Here is a 21,902-nt window from a genome sequence, read left to right on the forward strand (position 1 = left end):
TGAGAGATTGAGGAACTCTGGAACACAAACGCTAAGACTCGAAGAACACTCAGTACAAGCACAGAAGCTGAGACCACCGAAGAACAAGGAGCCTGAAGCTCTAGGATAGACAAACATTCTTGTAACCAGCAACATCACTAAGGGACATTCTCAGGGCATTTATAGCATCCACACAGGAGTAAGATATTACGCTCAGTGCGGCCCGAACCTATCTAAAAATCCCTCCAGTGCATTTACTACATTCGGCATTTGATCATTCCATCCCACCTGCCATCGCATTTACACCCATTTATTTCTCCCGCAAACATATTCAGAATCATCCCCCCGGCCGAATCTCAAAAAGGGGTCCCTCCGGATCCCTGCGATAGGAGCTCACCCTCCGACAGTATTCGACTCATCCGTCCCATATATGGATACGTGGTAAGTACGGACAAGTGCTAAAGCCAACTGCAACAACGGACGATGCTTAATCGATTCAAGCGGGCCTATAGCAACCGAGACTCCCTTCTTCATCCATCCCTATTGCCCGCCCAAATCTCGGTTCACCTCACTAACTTACACCATCCTCCATCATTATTATCTTTGTGATATAAGGTAAGCCCTAAGCTCGCGAACAATGACCGAACCGTCGCTCAACTTCTACCGAGGATCTAAGCCATGTTAAGCATAATGCATTCTTTTTAATTTAGATCATTATGTGACACGAACAACCCAGGTTACAAAGGATCAAGTGATAAACAGTGTCAAGGGAGGGTAATGCAATAAATAGAATCTAACCCAAAACCCGACATAAGACTCATTGATATGCAAACATACATAAAGCATAACTTATCAATTGACACAATATATGCAACGTAATGGGATGAAAATGCTTAGATGCTTGCCTTGTTAATAAGCTTCACAAGCAAGGGAACAACTTCCGGATCACCCTCGATCATGCCCGCATCACCCTCTGGTACTTCGTTCACTAACGAAGCTCGCATGCAAAGATGAGCATTAAAGAGATGCAAAGAAAATACTACAAAAATTTAATGAGGATGTTGTCGGTGTATTAGGAACCAGGGGTCCCTGAGTCCCGAGACCGGGCCGGCCATCCGCCACGTGTCACCATCCCGCGAGGTCCACCCTGCAGGATGAGAAGAAACTAAGTCCCAGGAGAAGGTGCTCGGGGTCGCAGCCTCTGGTTCCTGAGCACCCCAGCTCCCCGATGACCCGCAGAGTCCAAGTACCGGGAAGGAAGTGCTCGGAAGGGTTCTCACTTACCCCCGAGTACTGTAGTCCCCCGATGATCCAAACAGCCAAGTGCTCGGGAGAGAGTGCTCGGGGCTGCACGTGGCAGCCCCCGAGGACTCGGTTCCCCGAAGGTCTCACCCAAGTGCTCGGGAGAGAGTGCTCGGGGCTGCACGTGGCAGCCCCCGAGGACTCGGTTCCCCGAAGGTCTCACCCAAGTGCTCGGGAGAGAATGCTCGGGGCTGCACGTGGCAGCCCCTGAGGACTCGGTTCCCCGAAGGTCTCCCCCAAGTGCTCGGGAGAGAGTGCTCGGGGCTGCACGTGGCAGCCCCTGAGGACTCGGTTCCCCGAAGGTCTCCCCCAAGTGCTCGGGAGAGAGTGCTCAGGGCTGCACGTGGCAGCCCCCGAGGACTCGGTTCCCCGAAGGTCTCACTGAAGTGCTCGGGAGAGAGTGCTCGGGGCTGCACGTGGCAGCCCCCGAGGACTCGGTTCCCCGAAGGTTCGCGCAAGATCGTCCGACGACCTGAAGGGTCCCATCGGCGGGGTGTTAACCAGTCAAAGGCCCAATGCCGCATTTAATAGGCACGCGCGGCCTGACATCCTGACATCCTGACATTCTCAGCTGCCCACGCCCTAGTGTCAGACCCTGCCATGCTTTGGCAGGGGGGCGTGGGTCCATTAAATGCACGGGTCCTGTCCCGTTTCATCCGGGTGCCTCGGGATAACGTTGCCAGAATCGAAGCGCTCCGCCTGCCACCCTGCCCTGGCAGAAGAACAAGACAGGGTGGGCGCACCGGGCACCTCTGTGGCTGCCCGGTGGGCCCTCTTAATGGCGCCGGAGGACATCCACAGTGGCGGGTGGTCGGATGTACGCCGCATTTTTCCACCGCCCCTGTCACTTCGCCAAGACGGAATGATGATGCCTTTCTCCGTGGCGCCTTGGCACTCGCGCCCCCCTCTTTCCCATTCAGGATAAGTCGAGGTCGACGCGCCTATACAAGGAAAGGATGGAGAACACATAAAGATAACCCCCCAGACCCCAGACTAAAAGCGAGCCCCAGTTCGAGATTCAGGTAAAAAAGGTTCAGGTTCAAGACAAGACGAGACGATAGAACAAGAACATCGCAAACAAGCTCGAGCAAAGCTAGAACACGGGAGCCTCAAGCTCTCTGTAGGCAGCACACCCTTGTAACTAGATACATCCTTGAAGAATTCCCTTCAAGGAAAAATATAGAGCTCAGGCTCTCTGTAGGCAGCACACCCTTGTAACCAGATACATCCTTGAAGAATTCCCTTCAAGGAAAAATATAGAGCTCACACAGGAGTAGGGTGTTACGCCCCCGTGCGGCCCGAACCTGTCTAAACCCCGGTGCATCTACCTTTTTTGCACTAGATCGATCATCCCCCACCACCAGCCGTTGCATTTATTTCCGTTTCCTTTTATTTCCCTGACGAGCTCGTTCAGGATCATCCCCCCGGCCGAATCTTTAAAAAGGGGTCTCTCGGGATCCATGCGACAGGAGTTCATCCTCTGACAGCTGGCGCGCCAGGTAGGGGGGAGTATCCCTGGATTTGTTCATTTGCTTTTTTCCACAGGAAAAGATGGCTGGTGGGCACCGTCTCCAGCGTTCCGGCTCCACTTCCAGTGATGGAGTGCTGCCCGACGCCCGGGAGAGCCCAGTCGCTGCTGCGTTCCAGCAGTAGCCGCTGTCCACGTGCGCGGTTTTTCCCGCTCAGGGGGATCAAGGTGCTGGGCCCAGCAGGGCCGCCGCCGCCGCTGCCGATGCACTTTCCGACCCCCAGCAGGAGGTCGGGAACCCGGCCACTAGGTCCGCCTCTGGACCGCGTCGGGTGCCACCTCGGCGCAGGCTCGCGTTCAGCGAGGCCGGGCCAGGAAGCGCGCTGCTTGCAGCGCATGCTCTCCTCAGGCACCCGCCCGTTCAGGCCACGCCGAACACTCCGGAATGCCGGTGGATCCAAGATGTCGTCACTTTGGTTGGCATAGCTCGCCGCTAGGTGCAGGCCGGGAGTCCTCGCACCACCTCTCAGCATGGCGCCGCTAGAGCCGGCTCCTCAACGGGCAACGTCCGCACGGGCCGAGGACCAGGACTCCTCTCTCCCGGCCCAAGGCCACCGGGAATCCCCGGCTCGCCGCCACTCTCCACCAAGGACCCCCACTCGTGCTGCGGGGTAAGGCACCGGCTACCGTGCCTTCACCACCGAGCTCCGCCGGGTCAGGTGGCCTTCCAAGTTCCGCCCCGAGCTGCCGGAGAAGTACGACGGGTCCATCGACCCCGTCGAGTTCCTCCAGATCTACACAATGGCCGTCCAAGCGGCCGGAGGCAGCGAAAAGGTGATGCCAAACTATTTTCATGTTGCCTTGAGGGGCTCCGCCCGCTCTTGGCTTATGAACTTATCCCCAGGGTCTATAAGCTCCTGGGATGACCTTTGCCACCAGTTTGTGACCAACTTTCAGGGCACATTTACGCGCCCCGGCTTGGAGTACGACCTCCACGCCGTCCAACAGCAGGAAGGGGAGACGCTGCGGCGCTTTATACAGCGCTTCAGCCAGGTTCGCAACACTATTCCACGAGTGCCCCCCCATGCTGTTATTGTTGCTTTCCGACAGGGCGTCTGCGACGAGCGGATGCTCGAAAATCTAGGTACGCACGAGATCGAGACCACTGCGGGACTCTTCGCACTGGCCGATAAGTGCGCCAAGGCTGCGGAGGCTAGGGCGTGGCATGCTTCTCGCCTCGCCTCCGACCAGCCAAGTTCTTCCCGCTCCGACAAGCGGGAAAAGAAGAAGAGAAGGAAGCGCGAGGCCGCTCCCGTCGAGCCGACCCAGGGCCCCGCCCATAGGGCGCCGCAAGAGCCCGACCGCCGGCAAGAGCGTCGGTCGGGCGTCGACCGACGTCCCGCAAGGGCCCCTGCTAGGGCTCCTCCTCGGGCCCCCGCGCCCACGAGGGCCCCGGCACCAGCTAGGGCATCGGCTCCCGCAAGAGCCCCAGCCCCCGGCCGAGCTCCTGCTCCAGCGAGGGCCCCCGCTCCCGCGGGGCCCGAGCCAGGTAAATGGTGTCCCATACACCAGACCAGATGGCTTGACCTCACGGAGTGTCGTACGGTCAAAGGACTCATGGAGCAGCGCCAGAGGGAGCGCGACGAGTCCCGCGGAGGAGGCGATGCTGAGGTCGCCCCCGACAACACCGAGCTCGGCTTCCAGGAGCACGAGCACGCCGTCGCCTTCATCGACGAAGGCGCCTACACACCTTGCTCGCGTCGTGGCATCAAGGTCATGCGACGCGAGGTGTGCTCGGCAACCCCGAGCGAGGAGGCTGCAAGGCCCCTGAGGTGGTCGGATGCTCCGATCACGTTCAGCATGGCTGATCACCCCGCCAGTACTGCAGCCGTGGGGCGACTACCTCTGGTAGTGTCTCCCACTATCTGCAATGTTAAGGTCGGCAGAGTGCTGATCGACGGTGGTGCCGGCCTCAACCTCCTCTCCAAGGAAGCTTTCGAGAAGCTGCAGGTGTCCTCCAGGCGCCTAAAGCCATCGCTCCCCTTCTGCAGAGTGACCCCCGGGCACTCCCTGCCCCTCGGGCAGGTCGAGTTGCCCGTGACGTTCGGGAGCCAGGACAACTTCCGCACGGAGTGCGTCCTCTTCGACGTCGCGGAGCTCCCTCTCCCCTACAACGCCATCCTCGGGCGTCCGGCGCTCGCCAAGTTTATGATGGCCGTGCATTACGCATACGTCACGGTTAAGATGCCGGGCCCCGCGGGCCCCATCTCCATGATCGCCGACTCCGGCGGCGCCGTCTCCTGCGCTGAGCAGTCATACATGGCTCTGGTCTCAGCGCTGGCCGAGGTCGATGGCTCTACAGGGGGCCCGGGACCCTCTTCATCCAAACCCTGACTCGCCGCCGACGCCTCTGTTCCAACGAAGGAGGTCGTGGTGGGCGAAGACGCTACCCAGGTCGTCCGGATCGGCGGTGACCTGGGCAGCAAATAGGAAAGCGCGCTCGTCGCCTTCCTCCGGGCTAACGCAGACGTGTTTGCCTGGCAACCGTCCGACATGCCCGGGATCCCTAGGGAGGTGATTGAGCATCACTTGGCGGTGCGTTACGCCTTCGGGCGGCCTGAACCTGTCTAAATCCTTGGTGCATTTACTCCTACTAGCCGACGATCATTCGTCCTGCCTAAGTCCCGTACACTCGCATTAACCCCACGTACGAGGTAGATCCAGAACCAGCCCCCTGGCCGAATCTCAAAGGGGGTCCCTCAAGATCCCCGCTTGCGGTGTTCATCCACCAACATTAGCCACCACGCAACAGTAGGATTGGTCCAAGGAGTGAACCAACTCTACCATGCGGTGCTCGTTCAATGGGGCCACATCTGGAACATTTTCAAAGTTGTTGACGCTGTTGCCCCGGATGGGAAAGTAGATGAAAGGCCAACCTCGTAGAACCGGTAACTCACCACGAAGGGCAGCCATCACCTTGTACGCCACCGCTTGAACCACCATTTCTTATGAAGTTCCAATTGCCTCAAAGTAGTGAGGGTTGGCTTCGCCTTCTATGATCCTCGCTCGAATGTCCACGGTTGCTAGGTAATCCACCAAGTCTGGCCCAACTCCTCGAGCATACACCACGTACTCCAGCGCATAGGTGAAATTTGCGCGCCAAAGCATCTCACGGAGCGGGAAAACCTTCCACACCCTCAGCACGAGTAGCCATCACCAACGTAAGAGCGGCCATCCTTAACCCATTAAGAAAGAGATGAGTTAGAGACCAAATTTAGCATGTTAACAACAAGAAGAGGTACGATTAGCTCTAAGACAAGATGAGGAATAAAAATAGAACAAACACTTATGACTCAAGGATAAACTTTAGTAGGTTGTCTTAGTAAGGTTGACAAAATTTTATTAACCCATCCTAAGCATTTTTAGGCTATTTTATTAAACCAAGCTCTGATACCATGCTGTGGAAAACCATCCAACTAATATTCTAATTAATCATCAAGTCGGTCATTTGCATAACCATGACTACAACGATTAAATAGAATATTACCCTGGTAGTCCCGGCATATGTTTCCTCCAGGATCAGAACATACGTCTTTACAAAAAGCACACCATCACAAGACATAATAAAGAGTGAGTAATTAAATTAAGTTACAAGTCTTTAAGTAGATTAACTTTACAACAAAAGTATAAACGAAACATTGTTAGAATAGCTACACAATGGAATAAAATACATAACAACAAAAGATGAGTAGCGCTATTTTCCCTAAGGCACTACTCCAAAATAACATCAACCGAGTAGATAGCACTACTCATGCCTGTCGCCAATGTCGATGGGCGTAAAGTAGCCAAATACTAAACCTTCCTCACCTGAAAAGCAAACCAAGTACGTGAGTACGAAGGTACTCGCAAGACTTAATCCATAATAGACATTTATAATTAGCCTGACTCCAAGGAGAATGCAATATAATTACCAAGGACTCGGCCACAAGTCAAGTGAATTTTATATGCAAGAGCAAATTTTGGCTCAAGTGTAAGCATCTACATCTAACCATAAATAACCTTCTATCCTGAGATCATTACCATACTATAATTTAAACTTGAGCCGTATCAAAACTTAAACAACATCACCATACATTTCCCAACATACCATCACAACCACAACCGAAACTATATAATTGATGCAAATGGACAGAAACGTGCTCATAATCGAGAGCGTGACAATTCGAATTGTTTTACACCCTACATGGGGTACTCTATTCCCCACACGACTTGAGGACCATATGGCTTGCGTGACCACAGAGGTCCACATAAGGGGGTACTCATGTCAACCTTTCCTAAATAAGCTCCAATCGTTTGAACATGTGTCTCGGCATGCGGGGGTCATCTAAAACTACTTCTAGAGCAAACTAGATACCCCTTACAACCGTATAATGCCAACAACACCCGAGACTAGCACACCAAAAGATCACAGCAGAAGGTATCTGCCTCATATACGGATACGTGGTAAGTATGTACAAGTGCTAAAACCAACTGCAACAACAAACAGTGCTCAATCGATTCAAGCGGGCCTATAGCATCCGAGACTCCCGTCTCAAGCCATTCCTATTGCCCGCCCGAATCTCAGCTCATCCTCACTAACTTACACCATCCTCCATCGTCTTTGTGATATAAGGTATGCCCTAAGCTCGCGAACGATGGCCGAACCACCGCTCGACTTCTACCGAGGACCTAAGCCATGCTAAGCATAACACATTCTTTTTAATTTAGATCATTATGTGAACAACCCAAGTTATAAAGGATCAAGTGATAAACAATGTCAAGGGAGGGTAATGCAACAAATAGGATCTAACCCAAAACCCGACATAAGACTCATAGACATGCAAATATACATAAAACATAACTTATCAATTGACATAATATATAATCCAAAGTAATGGGATGAAAATACTTAGATGCTTGCCTTGTTGATCAGCTTCACAAGCAAGGGAAACAACTTCCAGATCGCCCTTGATCACGCCCGCATCACCTTCTGGTCCTTCGTTCACTAACGAAGATCGCATGCAATGATGAGTATGAAAGAGATGCAAAGAAAATGCTACAAAATTTTAATGAGGATGTGGTACTGGGTAATTGTGGGGAACAGTCTAAATAATATTCTAATTAATCAACAGGAGGATCATTATTCATAATCCCACCTCGATGATTTACCAGAATATTATCCTGGTAGTCCCGACACTTGTTTTGTGCCTAAGATCAGAACACATGCCTTCCAACAATTAGCATCACAACATAGCTTGAGAAAGAGCAAGTAATTAACATTTATATTATAAGTCTTTAACATGCAACTATTTCAACAATTTATATCAAAAGATAACAACTACGCAGCGGAAACATAAACCTATACAACAAAAGAGAGTGAAGTCACATGCCCTTATGCTCCATCCCAAAAGCACGACCTCCGAGAGTAGGATGCACTACTCTTGCCCGCCACCCTAATCGCAGGCACGAAGTAACCAAACACTGGTTCTTCCTCACCAGCATAACCTGAAAACGCAGGCATGAGTACGAAGGTGCTCGTAAGACTTAAACCATATAGAGCACATATACATAGCTTTACTCCAAGTATTATGCATTGAGCCATTAGCAAGGAAAAGCCACGTGGTTAAGTTAAACATAAACGGTAAGCAATCTAGACATATATGTGTGAGCAACTAGCTTAACCAACAACAACATAATTCTGCCCTGCTATAACCAACTGAACATACATGACTGGAACCATAAGAACATACATTTAACAAGGACCAACTCAACCATCTCCCACATATCTAACCATCAGTCACAAGAGAAAACTCTAAGACCGATGCAGATGGACAGAAGCATGCTCATAACCGAGAGCACGATATTTCGAAATATTTTTACACCCTGCAGGGGGATACTCCTAGACCCACACGACTTGAGGACCATACAGCTTGCATGACCACACAGATCCATATAAGGGGGTACTCAAGTTTAGCTTTCCCAATAAGCTTCAACCTTTTGGATCATGCATCGCTCGGCACGGAGGTACTAGAACTACTCCTAGAGCAAACTAGCACCTCTTACAAGCCCGTCCGCTTACACCATCGATGTTCACGCCCAAATGATCACAGCTACAGAGGTATTCGGCTCGCCTTACCATTAGATCGGCATGTGGTGAGTAAGGTAAGTGCTAAAGCTGACTACATCAATGATCGGTGCTTAAACGACGCAAGCGGTCTATGGTGTTCGGGATCCTCTCCCAGCCTGCCCTCAGGACTTTCCAGAGCAGATAACACCCCTAACACCACCCACATATCGTCTCATACTCACCACATGTCTAACATCATCAACCCATAACCAACATTGTGATCATTATGAAAGTAAATAACACCTATGCTCGCGAACGATGAAACAATTCACTGCTCAAAATCTAGAAAATAACAGTCATCCGGAGTATCCGAATTGGTTCAGAGTATCCGAGTTCGGACCCTCCGGGTGAACCTCCGGAAGAGGCACTCTGTTACTGCCTTTTGCTTGTCTGACCCGAATTATCTGGGTGAATCTGGAATATCCAGGTTCTGGAGCCTCCGGACCATCCTCCAGTGAAGGCGCTCAGTTAGCAACTATTCTAACTTAACTCGGAACCTCCGGGCTGGTTCGGACTATCCGGGATGTGCCAGACACTTTGGGTGAGGCTCCGGAAGAGGCTCTCGGTTATTTGTTAATGCAGCTACTCGGAGTCTCCGGGCTTACCCGGACTATCCGGGTGATACAGACTTGGGTACTTCCACAACTTTTCCCTCAGTTGATTCAACTCACTTTACAAATCTGTGCTACATAAACGTGTATATGCCCTATCCAAAGGATAAACCCATTTTGCACTCTAAACCCTAACCATCTTTTAATACAATTCGACGGACGATTTCTGCAAAACCCGGAGTATCCGGGTGAGGCTGGAATATCCGGGTCAGCCCAGAAAACTGCTCTCGAGTGGATTTTTTGGTCGATTCGAGTTGCGATCTTTTCCAAGCCTAAAGGTAGTCCAAAGGTCCTGAAACTTACTCATCAACTAGCAACACGACTCTAGAGCTCATATTTGTTCAAAACTCCATTTTTGCTTCAAAAGCTCAAGAACGCCAAGAACTTCAAAAACTACTCGATTCTTCCACAAAAATGAAAATGAATTGGATAGATGAGCAGGTCATGAGCTAGAGAATGCAATGGTACTACATGCATACCTTGGCCTTGCTCCTAGAGAGAGAAATCCAAGGGAGAGTGAGAGAGCTTGAGAGGGGAGTGAGAGGGAGGGGGCTGCTGCTGCAGCTGCAAGGTGGGGTGTGGGGAGTGAGGGAGGAGTGAGAGAGAGAGAGCAGGTGGGGCTGCCCACTTGAGTGGTTAGGATGGTGGAGCCCACATGTTAGAGAAAGGAGGTATTAAGGAGGCATTTTTCAATGCGATTTCTATTCTTTTCTCTCCCAATTTTCTTTCTCTTACCCAAATGACTTTAAACGAATTGCTCTAATGTGCCAAAATAATTCCCCTCCAATTTAATTATGACGCTAATGACACATGATTAAGCTTAATGACGAGATTATGGAATTTGGGATGTGACAGTAATGAACATAATGCGGCAAGAAACACTCAAATTGAAAAACATAAGCTCATGATAAAAAGGATTTATTTAAGGTCCGCCAAAAATGATCTTAATTAACCTAGCTATCAAGAATAAATGAGCTTCAACAATTTAAACAACACTTTCATATCAAAGTATATATTTTTCCTAGATAGCACTGATCATAATATGAATTGTCCAAGTGGTTCCATAATTTTAGGACATAGCATTAGTTAACTGTGATTTAATTAAGCTGAAATGAATTTAAATAATTAATTAAATATCAGAAAGTTTATTGAGTTCCAACATTTTGAAAATTTAGCTCATACTCATATGAAGCTAATGCAACTGGTTTCATGATTTTTGGAGTTTGTATGAATTAAGTATGAAATATACAAGCTATCATGAATGAACAGTAAAATCCGAAGTCTTCAGGTGAACTCGGACTCTCCGGGTTCCGAAGTCTCCAGGTGACTCTCCAGGTGGGGGTCTTCGGGTATTTTTGGTTAAAATCACCTGGAACCTCCGGGTTTACCCGGATAGTCCGGGTTTTGACAGCAGAACGCGAGTTTTTTGACGATTCTTCGGCCAATTCAACTTGCATGTAGAAATCTAAGCCACCTAAACTTATAAAGGCACTCATGCATTGGTTCTAAACCTAATTTACTCTCTCTATTATCTCGAATTGTTAGCTCAACTCCATCTAACTCCTCATACTAGCTCTTTCTAAACAAAATCTCACACATTGGTTCCATTTTCACATAAATACTAAAGTGCTTCACCAACTCTAGATTGCAGCCCACAAAACCCGTCCAAATCTGAGCTAAAAGCGTGTATCCTCACATGAAAAACTTAGAAGACTTACCCAAGGTGTTTAGGCAAAGTTTATGGCCGTCAATTGGGGGAAGAAATGGAGGGATTTGCTTGAGAAGATGAAAAAGGCCTGCTGAAATTTCAGAAAATCAGGGTGTGACGAAATTGCTTTGCAAATCCTTCAAATCTTCGTGCATGTGAGTGATTCTTGGATGGATTGGAAGCTAAGGACGAAGGGATTGCAATGATATAACATGCACACCTTGGTTTAGCTTCCTTAGGGCAGATTCTTGAGGAGAAGAGAGAGAGAGTTGGAGAGGGGAAAGAGGGGAGAGCAGCAGCCTTGCTGCTGTGCTTTGGCTGAGAGAGAGAGTGAACGTGAGGGAGGAAGTGAGGTGGAGAGAGGGGCTGAGTGGTGGGGTTGCTGCCTTTTGCAGCCGAATGGGAGAGGGAGAGGAGGGGTGGGGCCAGCTGGTGGGGCCCACTTGGAAGAGAAGCAAGAATTATTTCAGCTGAAAACTCTTTTCATTCTCTCCCCATTCTATTAACCCAAAAGGTGATCTAGAGCTTCAAAAATTTTACGAATTTTTGCGTCACAAAATACAGAACGAGATGAACCAAATTTTAAGTTGGATTCACCCAAAAACTTAGGCAAGACTTAAAGTAAGCAAAAACTCTAACGTCGGTTATTATCAAAATGCATAGCAAATATGAAACCACCAAATGTAATAGCAACAATCCATAATGCTTAACATCCAAACATGATGCTTATGATGCTTAATTATGTGTAATGACATGATTAGGAATTGGGATGCGACAGATTATAGCAACAAGCAAGACATCTAGGAATACCGAAGTTGAAAAAAGGGGACAAGAAAAGATGCTAGACGCCTAGATTGACAAAAGAGAACCTCTTGCATAGGTTGTTCAAGGGAGATAGTGGCAATAGAGAAAAAGAGAGCCACAATAAAGGGGGACTAAATGGTAAGAATATGCATCTAAGAAATGTGGTAAGACTTTATGCTCGCTTATGATCTTTACATTTGGTATTATTTATTATTTGCAACTTGTTTTGGTTGTGTTGTCATCGATCACCAAAAATGGGGAGATTGTAGCGAAAATAGTCCCATTAGGCCATTATTGTGATTTTGGTGATTAATGACAACATAGTCAATGTGACTAACATGCTTGTGAAAAATATATGTTAGTAGGTCTCATGGATACAATACATGAAGAAGCCACCACAGACGAGATAAAGTTGAACTAAATTGGAGAAGTCCCAGAAAGATTTATCTCATCGGATTTTCCAGTGCTCTGAGTGTTGAACTCACCGGAGCTTTGATTGCTTATCAAGACAGAAAGAGGATAAGTTCACCGGATGCTCCGATATATAAGTTGATGAAATCACTGAATGAATTCCTGGGTGACATGTGGCCAAAATTATTAGAAGTGTTACACCGGATGATTCGGTGCTCTGGGTGTTGAACCCACCAGAGCATATTTGGCAAAGGGGAGAGAGACCTGAAGACCTCACTGGAGGGTCCAATGATCAGAAAAGATACACATCGGAGCATTTTGTCCAGAGTAGGTTGTAGCCATTGAAGTTGAAGATCAAAGCACCGGATGGTCCGGTGATCAAAGTGTTGCACACATCGGACAATGAATGGTGCAAAGAGGCAGAACGAAGATCAACACATCAGATGATCCGGTGATTAAGTCTCTGCACATCGGAGCATTATTTCCAGAGAGGGTTGCATTAGATCGGATGGCTGAAGCCAACTTACCGTATAGTTCGATGATGAAGTGATGTGCACCGGATGCATACACCGGAGCAATTTACACAGAGAAGAAGGAAAGACTCGGATGACTCAGGGTAACTCACCGGATAGTCTGGTGATGAAGATGAAGTATGCATCGATGTGTCCGGTATACACAGAGAAGAAGGAAAGACTCGGATGGCTCAGGGTAACTCACCGGATAGTCTGGTGATGAAGATGAAGTATGCATCGATATGTCCGGTATTCACAGAGGCTTGAGTGGGGTTCCAACGGCTAGTTTGTGAGAGTGTACTCATCGGATGATCCGGTGTTAGTACTAGTGTTCTCACGGGATCATCTGGTGTTAACAGCTAGTGCGTGAGTTTGAGGCTATAAATACCCACCCACTCGACCATTTGAAGGTGTTGGAGTCCAGAGAAGTTCATGTACATCTGAGAAGACATCCACTAAGGTGATTAAGCACAAAATTAGAGAGTGTTTAGTGCTTATAGTCCTAGAGAGAGTGTTGCTAGGTGATTGCTGCCTAGAGTGGATTAAGGAGTGATCCAACCTTGTACCAAATGGTACGCCAGCATTTTGGAGTTATGGTGACTCGCTGGCAAGCTTGTTGACCCTCTGACTTGGTGTAGAGCGGTGGCAAGGCGATTGTGCGGGGATGTGGAGACTCTTGCCTTGGTGGCTAAAGCTCTGAAGTGATCACGATGGCAAGGAACCAGAAGAGAGGCTAGTCGTAAGATCTTGCCTTGGTGGCTTGGTGGCTCATCCGATGGAGGCCTTATCTTTGTGACTTGGTGGCTCAAGAGTCATGGTTGGGTGCCGACCGGGAGCATATCATTGGTGGAGTTCCAACATGGACTAGGGGTGGTATTCATGCCATCAATATCACAGAAAAAAATCCCTTATGCCGAGTTTGCTCTCTCTATCTTATTTACGTTTCTCTATTTACATTCTTGTAATTTACCTTCTTAGATAGGTTGTAAGTGCATTGATCGGTAGAGTAGACACACTAGATAAAACCTAGAGCACATTTAGATAGAAATTGATATAGATTTATCGTGTGTTGTTTTTGGAGTCAAAATAGTTCTAAGTGTCTTAATTCACCTCGTCTCTTAGGACGTCACCGATCCCTTCAGAGGTCGCCTACGACCCATGTCCATTTCTGCGCCTAGTGGTCGCGGTCGTGCTTGAGGTCTTGTTAGGACCAGACTGCTCGAGCCTTAGAGCACATTCGCGGAACTCTTCGCTCGAGCTTTTGTCATTGTCCTCGTTGGGCCACCTGGTCGAGCACGATTGGTTGGCCGTTCGCGGTGACTAGCATGGGATCCCCAACTGGCAAATTGAGTTCTGTTATTTGTATTTGTGGGATTTGGACTGCCAAGCTGCACTACCAGCGCTTATGTGAACTTACTCACTGCTGTGGCGGTGATCTCCCTAACGGGCTCGGTCTCGATCCACTTTGTGAATTTATTGATTGCCACGAGTAGGAATTTAGAATCACCTGGGGCTTTTAGGAAACGGTCCCATAATACCGAGCACCCATATAACGAAAGGTCGAGAGAGTGGTATAGTTCGTTGTGCTTGAGTTGGTAGTCGGTATTTCAGCCATGGTATTGACATGACTCGCACCGTTTCATCTGTTTGCAAGCATCCTGGAGGGCAGTGTGAAATTCGGCCTCCACGTATGCCTCTGAGGATGTTGGAGAATGCTATGCTCCCCATATCCTGAGCGATGTATTTTAGTAAAAGGTTGTTGCTCCTTTGGTGGTAGAGGCGTCCCTCTACCAAGGAGTATTATTGCAGTCTGCCCACGTGATCCTTTCTGTTGACACATCGTTGCCAAGGACTGCTTGATTCTGAAGGTAGTCCATCGTCTGATCTATCCAGATCGTACCCGAATCGAGCAGGGTGACCACATGATGGCCACCCAAGGTCGACGGCACCGAGGGAGGCATTGCCTCCAAAGATGTTGCCTCTGGTGTTCCGTTTCCCAGCAAAACATCCATTCCATGTTGGCCTTAAACCGCGTTGGGTGGTCGTGTGAATCTTTTTTCTAAGACTCCGACTGGGGCAGGTTCGTAAGAAAAGGCTAGACGGGCCAACCCATCGGATAAGGAAGTAGTCCTTGCAAGGGACGTGCATGAATTCCTGGTTGACGGTGCATCACTCTAGCTTTCTCACTTCGGAGAGGTATGTCGCCATCGTCTGGTCCGAGCACTAAAAACCCCTTGGCACTAGGGTTATACCTAGTAGCGAGTCCCTCATCGCTAGTAAGCATTTCTCCCCCGTGCGGGTGCTGCTCAAGTTCCAGTTAAGAGGCCCTCATACTCCGCTATACATTTATTAATTAGAAAAACATAATTGAACCATGTACCTGTCGATTCATGGTGCTGTGCTCGTTCATTCCTTGTTGGGGGAAGCGTGTCCCGCCTTTTTGAGATCCTGCTAGACTGCCTCCTTTTCCAGTATCCAACGGGAGTGGTCATTACTTATGTCAGAAGTTTAAAGTGTAGATCCTTCTGTTCGCCCTCGGGTTAAACCTGCTCGAAGAAACAACACACCCGGTTAGTTTTTGGGTACTCTTTTACCTGATCGGATCATACCTGACCGAATGTTTCGGTTTACGCCACGAGGTTGTGTGTCGATTGTCTAGACGTGGTGAGCACTCTTTCGGGTGGAGCTACTGTTGATGAGGCTGGTTCCCCCAGGGTTTGTGGTCGGTGTGCTCCCCATGACGTCGGGAACATGGATGTCTTTGCCGCCCTCCGTCAAATCCCGAATCCTTCAGATCCTGATCTAATGTCCTGAATCCGAAACATGCCGGATTCGTCTAGGTCGTATCCAATGAAGAACACCTCGCAAAGACTCGGGTCCTCGAAACAGGATTCATCAGTCGTCGGGGATTCGAACATGGGTAGCCTGAAAAATTAACAGCACTTACGAGAACGCGAAAATGCACCCTCTACCTGGCGCACTAAATATCGAGGGTTAATCCCTGACAATGATTTTAGGGTGTATCGGACTACGGATGCGTGATCTGTGTTCTGGGGTGTACCGCGGGAATGTGTGTGTGTTACCTAAGAACACCAGAGATTATCCAGGTTCAAGCCCCTCATGGGGTAATAACCCTAAATCTTGTGTAATCTTCTCATGAAGTCTATTTTTGTGTTACAAAAGATACCCATCCTTCAAGCTAGACTCTCTTCCCCTTATATTTCAGGGGGAAAGGAGTATTACATATGGACCTATCAAAAAGACCCATGCCTGCCTAGATAGTCAATATAGGCTATCATTACAGGGTACGTGTGCTTTGGACCACTATGACGCCCGTTTGATTCGTCATCCGCATCCTCGCTTGTCAGGTCCAGGTCGCCCGGTCTGTCCTGTCCCATCACCGGTTCCTATGCGCGCCTGCCACACCCCCTGTTGCGTCTGCGAGTCTGTCCCACAGTAATTAATGTTATGGGATGGAACACGAAAGCTCTGCGCCGGCCTCGATTGCCTTAGCTGGAGTGGAGCGCCTACCTTGATCACCTTAGCTGGAGTCCAGTGAAGGCCGGGGTCATGGTCGCGCGGTGCCAAGTGGTCACGAGGTGGACCCGGTTTAGAGAAAATGAAGTGGTCCTAACAAACTGGTCGTTGTGGGCTATCCTGACAGGGTACCCTATATTCTTTACACTCACGAAGTTCGTGTAACAACTTTGGATCACTGGCAAAAAAATTACATGAAATGTTGAACATGTTATCGGAAGTTATTGAAATAGGTCATTATTGAACGTGACTTTTAGGAATGTTGAATCAAATCTTCATGATTGTTGAGTTAGGTCTCGCAAAACTATTGAATTGAATCTTTTAAATTATTGAGTGACGCATACGAAGATAAAAATAGTATGAATTTAAATGATATGATTAAACTATAGTGTAGTATAGAAATTTTTTGAAAAGAAAATGGAGAATGTTGCTTCACGAGACCGATGAACTGAATAGTACGAATTTAAATGACATGATTAAACTATAGCCCGTTTTCAAATTGTTTTAACCATGGTGTTATTTAGAATTAATATATATATATATATATATATATTATCATAAAAGTTACACTAGTGTTAAAAAATTGTTGAACTAGGTACAATAAAATTGAATCAATTTTTTCAAAATGTTGAATGCATACGAATGCACAAAATGCAAAATTACTATGAATTTGAAAAATGCTGAACTAGGTTTCAAGAGATGTTGAATAAAACTTTTCAAAATTGTGGATGCATATACAAAGCACAAAATAATAAACCAATTCAACTAATAAACTTTGTAATAAATATTAGAAAAAGAAAACGAAATAAAACGTACCTTTATGGGCTGCACAACCCTTGTTGATGGCCCAGAGAGGTCTCGTGTCAACCGGGCCTATAGGAGGTCTCGTGTCAATATAACACGCAGAAGTGGTGAGAGGAGTGTCCGGGAATCGGTCTAGGGTTTGAGTGCCGCCGCCGCCGTCGCCGCCGCCACCACCACCGCCGTCTTTCTCATGGAAACAACCCCTATCTCCTCGTCCTCCTCTAGTTCCACGATGACGATGGGCGATGGAAACTCTCCTCCAGCCGCTGACCGCCCCACCCCCACCGAAGACTACGCATCATGGACATGGAGGCAGAAGTTTGAGGACATTGCTCGCTGCGATCCGGCCCGTAATATCATGCCAAAGCATCCTGAGCATGTTGCCTATATGAAGGCAAAGATGCAGGTAGGAGGATTGATTGATTTCGAGCCCATCTCCTTTATCTCTTTCCTTCTTTCTTTCTCAATTTGGTAGATCGATCGATTATTTGATTCTTCAATTCCCTGAAAGAAAACATTGAATGACTGACTGATTTTTATGCCATTGATCGATGTTCGCTTAGTCTTGATGGATATATGCTATTGTAGGAGCTGTTCAGTCGGTACGTGAATCGTGTATTCCCTAAACTACTCCCCGTACTTGAGAAGGACAGCGTCAAGGAGTTCTATCAAGTATGCAAACGCTGGGGCATCTACATGGGTCTCAGTGGGTCCCTTTATCCGGAGATCCTCTGCTCCATGGCCTCCTACAACGCCCTGCGTTGCGCCAGGGTGGCGCTGGAGGGGGCCGATCCGGATCCGTTGCGCGGGCGCCGCGCCGACCCCAACGGCCGCCACCGTTACGGTTTCTGGCCCCTCCACATGGCCGCCGAGACGTTCAGCGTGGACATGGTCAGGCTCCTCTTCCAGCACGGCGCGTCGGCGAACCTCCGGACTGAGGGCGAGGACGTCATCGAGGGCTTCCTCCCTCTTCACGTCGCCGTCGAGAATGCCAGCATGCACAAGTACCTGGAGGACCATTGGGACGACGGTGACCCTGTCGACAACCTCATCTTTCTCCTCTGTCTGCCTGAGATGGTTCGTTCCTACTCTCAGAATCCATCCATCCCAAACAGCCTACCGTTTCTTCCAGGCTGCTTACAGTCATTTCATATGCCATTCTCCTCACTGTTTTGTTTTGTTCATTATGTCCGTATATGCATATGCGTATGGTGTCTTTTTAACATCATCCACAAAATTTTATCTACTGGTATATACTCATAGGAAGGAAGGAAGGCTAGCTAACCACCAAAAGTTGACAAGTATCTTACCGCAAGCATTCATTGAAAAAGTAGCCCCAAACATTTCCCTTTATTCGCTGCATGCATCCATCCATATAACCTGCTTTCTTGCTTACACTTTTTCATGTTGGTGCCACTCGCAGGAGATGTTTTTGGACACGACTAGATTAATTGCCAAACACACAGATAACATCGTTGATGAGGTATTGAATTACATCGATCAGGACAAGATTGTTCAGGCTGCAATTTTGCTGCTGACTGCTCAGAAGCAGCTCCGTGACCCCCTTGATAAGAGCAGTGGCAAGGTTTCTCTAAATGGAGTTGATATTGTTAAAAGCCGCATTGGTGACGATCTTGACGCCCTACATCGTGAGATGCTAGTTATGGTTAAAGAGGGAAAAAATGGCAAGGCGCTTAAGCAGTTGAAAGACAAGAAGGAAGCCCTTCTTACAACACGCGCACTAGTTGGTACTGTTCACAACGATGGCAAAGCTGGGGAAGCCTTTGTTACAGCATTTGAGGTTTCTCTGAATGGGTTTGATATTGTTAAAAGCCGCATTGATGAAGCTCTTGACACCATACATCGTGAGGGATTAGCTATGGTTAAAGAGGGGAAAAAAGGTAAGGCGCTCAAGAAGCTGAAAGACAGGAAGGAAGCCCTTCTTACAGCACACGCAGTAGTTGGTATTGTTCACAAAGCTGGAGAAGCTCTTGAGCGATACATTCAGACTCACTCACAGGTACTTGCTAAATGATTTCCCCCTTGATTTGTGATACTTATGGGTTTTTATTTGCCAAATTCTGTATTCTTCAAATATTCTGTGATGTCTACTTTTTTTTTTGATTTATCCACAAATGAAGTAGTGAATGCTCCAATTTTAGTATGGTGCTTTAGTATGCTGTGCAACTGTGCTAGGTGCGGGTTACTTTCCTACTGTGTTATACCAGCTAGTCATCAACCCACCTAAAAACAGTTAGTCATCAACCCATGCAGCTAGCAATTCTACTTTTTTTCTTCCATTTTCACGTAAATCCAAGAGGCTGTTAGTACTTTTCAAGTTTGCTCATATTTTTTTCCATTTGACAATAGAATAGTTTACAAAAAATGTGTTTGGTCTGTAACCTTGTAATTATTTATATTAATGTAAGATCATCCGTTTTCACAATGTATTTTTTGTCTGCTGCGTAAAAATGAACTTATTCAATTTTAAGATCATTTTCATAATTTGAGGTTGAAATTTGAACTGTAGGAAATGTGGAAAACATAGGAATGGAAATGCAAAGGAGTAGGCATAAAACTTAAGCATTTGGAATACATGTGTCCTTTATTTTTCGAGTGAAACACATGAATCTTATAGGAATATAGTCTCAAGTCTGCTTTAAGAATGCACTACTTGAAAACCTACAGGAATAGGTGCTCATATGAGCAATATAAACTGTAGAAAATTTTTACGAAATGGAAAATTGACGATCCATTTGTACTGCAAGATGCTTAAAAATGAGTGGTACATGAGAATCTTATAGTATTAATTTTCCTGTGAAAATAGTCCCATGTATGATTTGAGGGGGGAAGTGATTATAGTAATTTTCTTACAGCAAATGCTTAGTATTTTATGTGTTAGTTCCTCAAATGCCAAATGTACTTCTTAGAACACCATTTCCATGTTTCAGCTGCTTTGTACTGTTTGCCATCAGAGGTCATCTGTTCGAAGGTTGCTATGTGGCTTGCAACCACCTCCACCCTGCAAGTGAACATAGTTGAATACACATTGGAATAACACCCTTGAACATTTTTCTAATGATTTTTTTACACATATTTTGATGGAAATTTAGGTGACACATGATGAGATTCTGGAACATGTTTCATCGATTTTGAAAAGCAGTGGCATCGTTCCTGTCGGGAAAGGCATTGACACTGCAAACCTAGAATGGTTTGACACCTATTAGCTTCACTTATATTCAGTTCATTTTTTTATGCACCTCTGATGTATAATTGATGTGGTGAATTTTCTTTTACTAAATTCTGTGCTTATTTTGAAGCTACAAATATGGTTGGGGAATGTCAATTGATAGGTCAGGTTCACAAAGAGGTGTGTTACTTTTTTGGTTGAAATGATTTCATATTACAGTTAGAAAGGAAATGTAGTTGTGCAACTTTATTATGTTTCGACCCATTGCAAACTTGATGACTGGTGGATGTACCACTTTCCAACATTGCAGTACTAAAAAGCTTATGGCCTGTATCCAGTGCAAAAGGGGGTGCAACCAGACCTTCTCTGGATCCTATTTCATAAGTTGACTCCTAACCATTTTCATTACTGAATGTAGTGGACAGTGGGGAAACTAATGAAGCTGACAAGTCATCCTCTCTGAAAGACGAAGTTAGTAAAAGGGTAAGGAGATACTGAACTCAATTTAAAGTGTGGGTATTGCTTTTTGTCATGTCAACTTATGGATGCTTAAGTTAACGGACAGTTGCTATGCCTTTTTTTTTTCAACTCGTAATATTTTAGTTTGTTTAAAGAAATATTAGTTTTAGACTGGAACTTGCTGCAACCCTAGCATTGTCAATTATATCTCTGTTGCTTTATGTTCTGCAATGTTCTAGTTCCTTGTAGCCCTACGCAGTTTAATTGTTTGTCAGAGTCTGCACACACCATTCCAACTTGGAGCTTCGTCTCCCACAATTCACTCAGAATGATTAGGAACTGAAGTTTCTTATGGCAATTGTTTATTTGTTGAGTCTAATTTGTACTGATAAAACTAATGTCGAAATAGATATTTTAGTGGCATTATTATTCTAAAGTAACATCCTAGTAACTCAGTCGATTAACAGGATAAGGAAATATTTGATATAAATTGAGTAAACATAATACATATAACCTCCAGAATTGTCGCCTTATTGGTTGACAACAGCATTAATACTCATTGCCTCCCAAACTGTGGGCGTTTTTATGACTTTGTTTATGCTTTCAGATGCTAATTGCCTCATGTAAACAGATCCTGGGAAAGCGACCACCTAAAGGATTGGCCTTAAAAGAAGTGAGAAATATGTTCTTCCCATACTGGAAATCGGTGCTGTCTTGTCGGTCACCGGTGAAGTTTGTTCGAACCTGTCAACCAAGCAGGAAGGACTTGCGTGCTGCAGCAAGTAGTAAGGGGACAAAGAGTATCACAAACAAATCAATGGGAAATCTTGGTTCGATGGGATGGCCCCAAGTCGCAAGCAACTATGGATGCAGAAGGATGTTTTGTGTTGTTGCTTCAATGTCCCGCAAGGTGTTAAAGCGTGCTTGAGCTGAGATTTATGGTGGTAATAT

General features: G+C 47.0%; 1 protein-coding gene across 4 annotated transcripts in view; it reads left to right on the plus strand.

Annotated features, from left to right (window-relative positions):
• The first annotated feature begins 17,388 nt into the window (after positions 1–17,388).
• LOC133917168 (uncharacterized) overlaps positions 17,389–21,902 on the plus strand; it is a 4,727-nt gene continuing 213 nt past the window's right edge. The window contains exons 1-7 of one of the 4 annotated variants that reach the window (XM_062361175.1): positions 17,389–17,708; positions 17,891–18,379; positions 18,726–19,322; positions 20,416–20,513; positions 20,623–20,672; positions 20,911–20,975; positions 21,559–21,902. The exon at positions 21,559–21,902 is cut by the window's right edge and continues 213 nt beyond it. In XM_062361175.1, coding sequence (XP_062217159.1) covers positions 17,493–17,708; positions 17,891–18,379; positions 18,726–19,322; positions 20,416–20,513; positions 20,623–20,672; positions 20,911–20,975; positions 21,559–21,879 — 1,836 coding nt within the window. In that variant the 5' untranslated portion in view covers positions 17,389–17,492 and the 3' untranslated portion in view covers positions 21,880–21,902. The remainder of the gene's footprint in view (positions 17,709–17,890; positions 18,380–18,725; positions 19,323–20,415; positions 20,514–20,622; positions 20,673–20,910; positions 20,976–21,558) is intronic. The other 3 variants (XM_062361177.1, XM_062361178.1, XM_062361179.1) reach the window with 3 other exon arrangements.

This window comes from Phragmites australis, chromosome 4 (genome assembly GCF_958298935.1).
Source record: "Phragmites australis chromosome 4, lpPhrAust1.1, whole genome shotgun sequence".
Lineage (NCBI taxonomy): Eukaryota > Viridiplantae > Streptophyta > Magnoliopsida > Poales > Poaceae > Phragmites > Phragmites australis.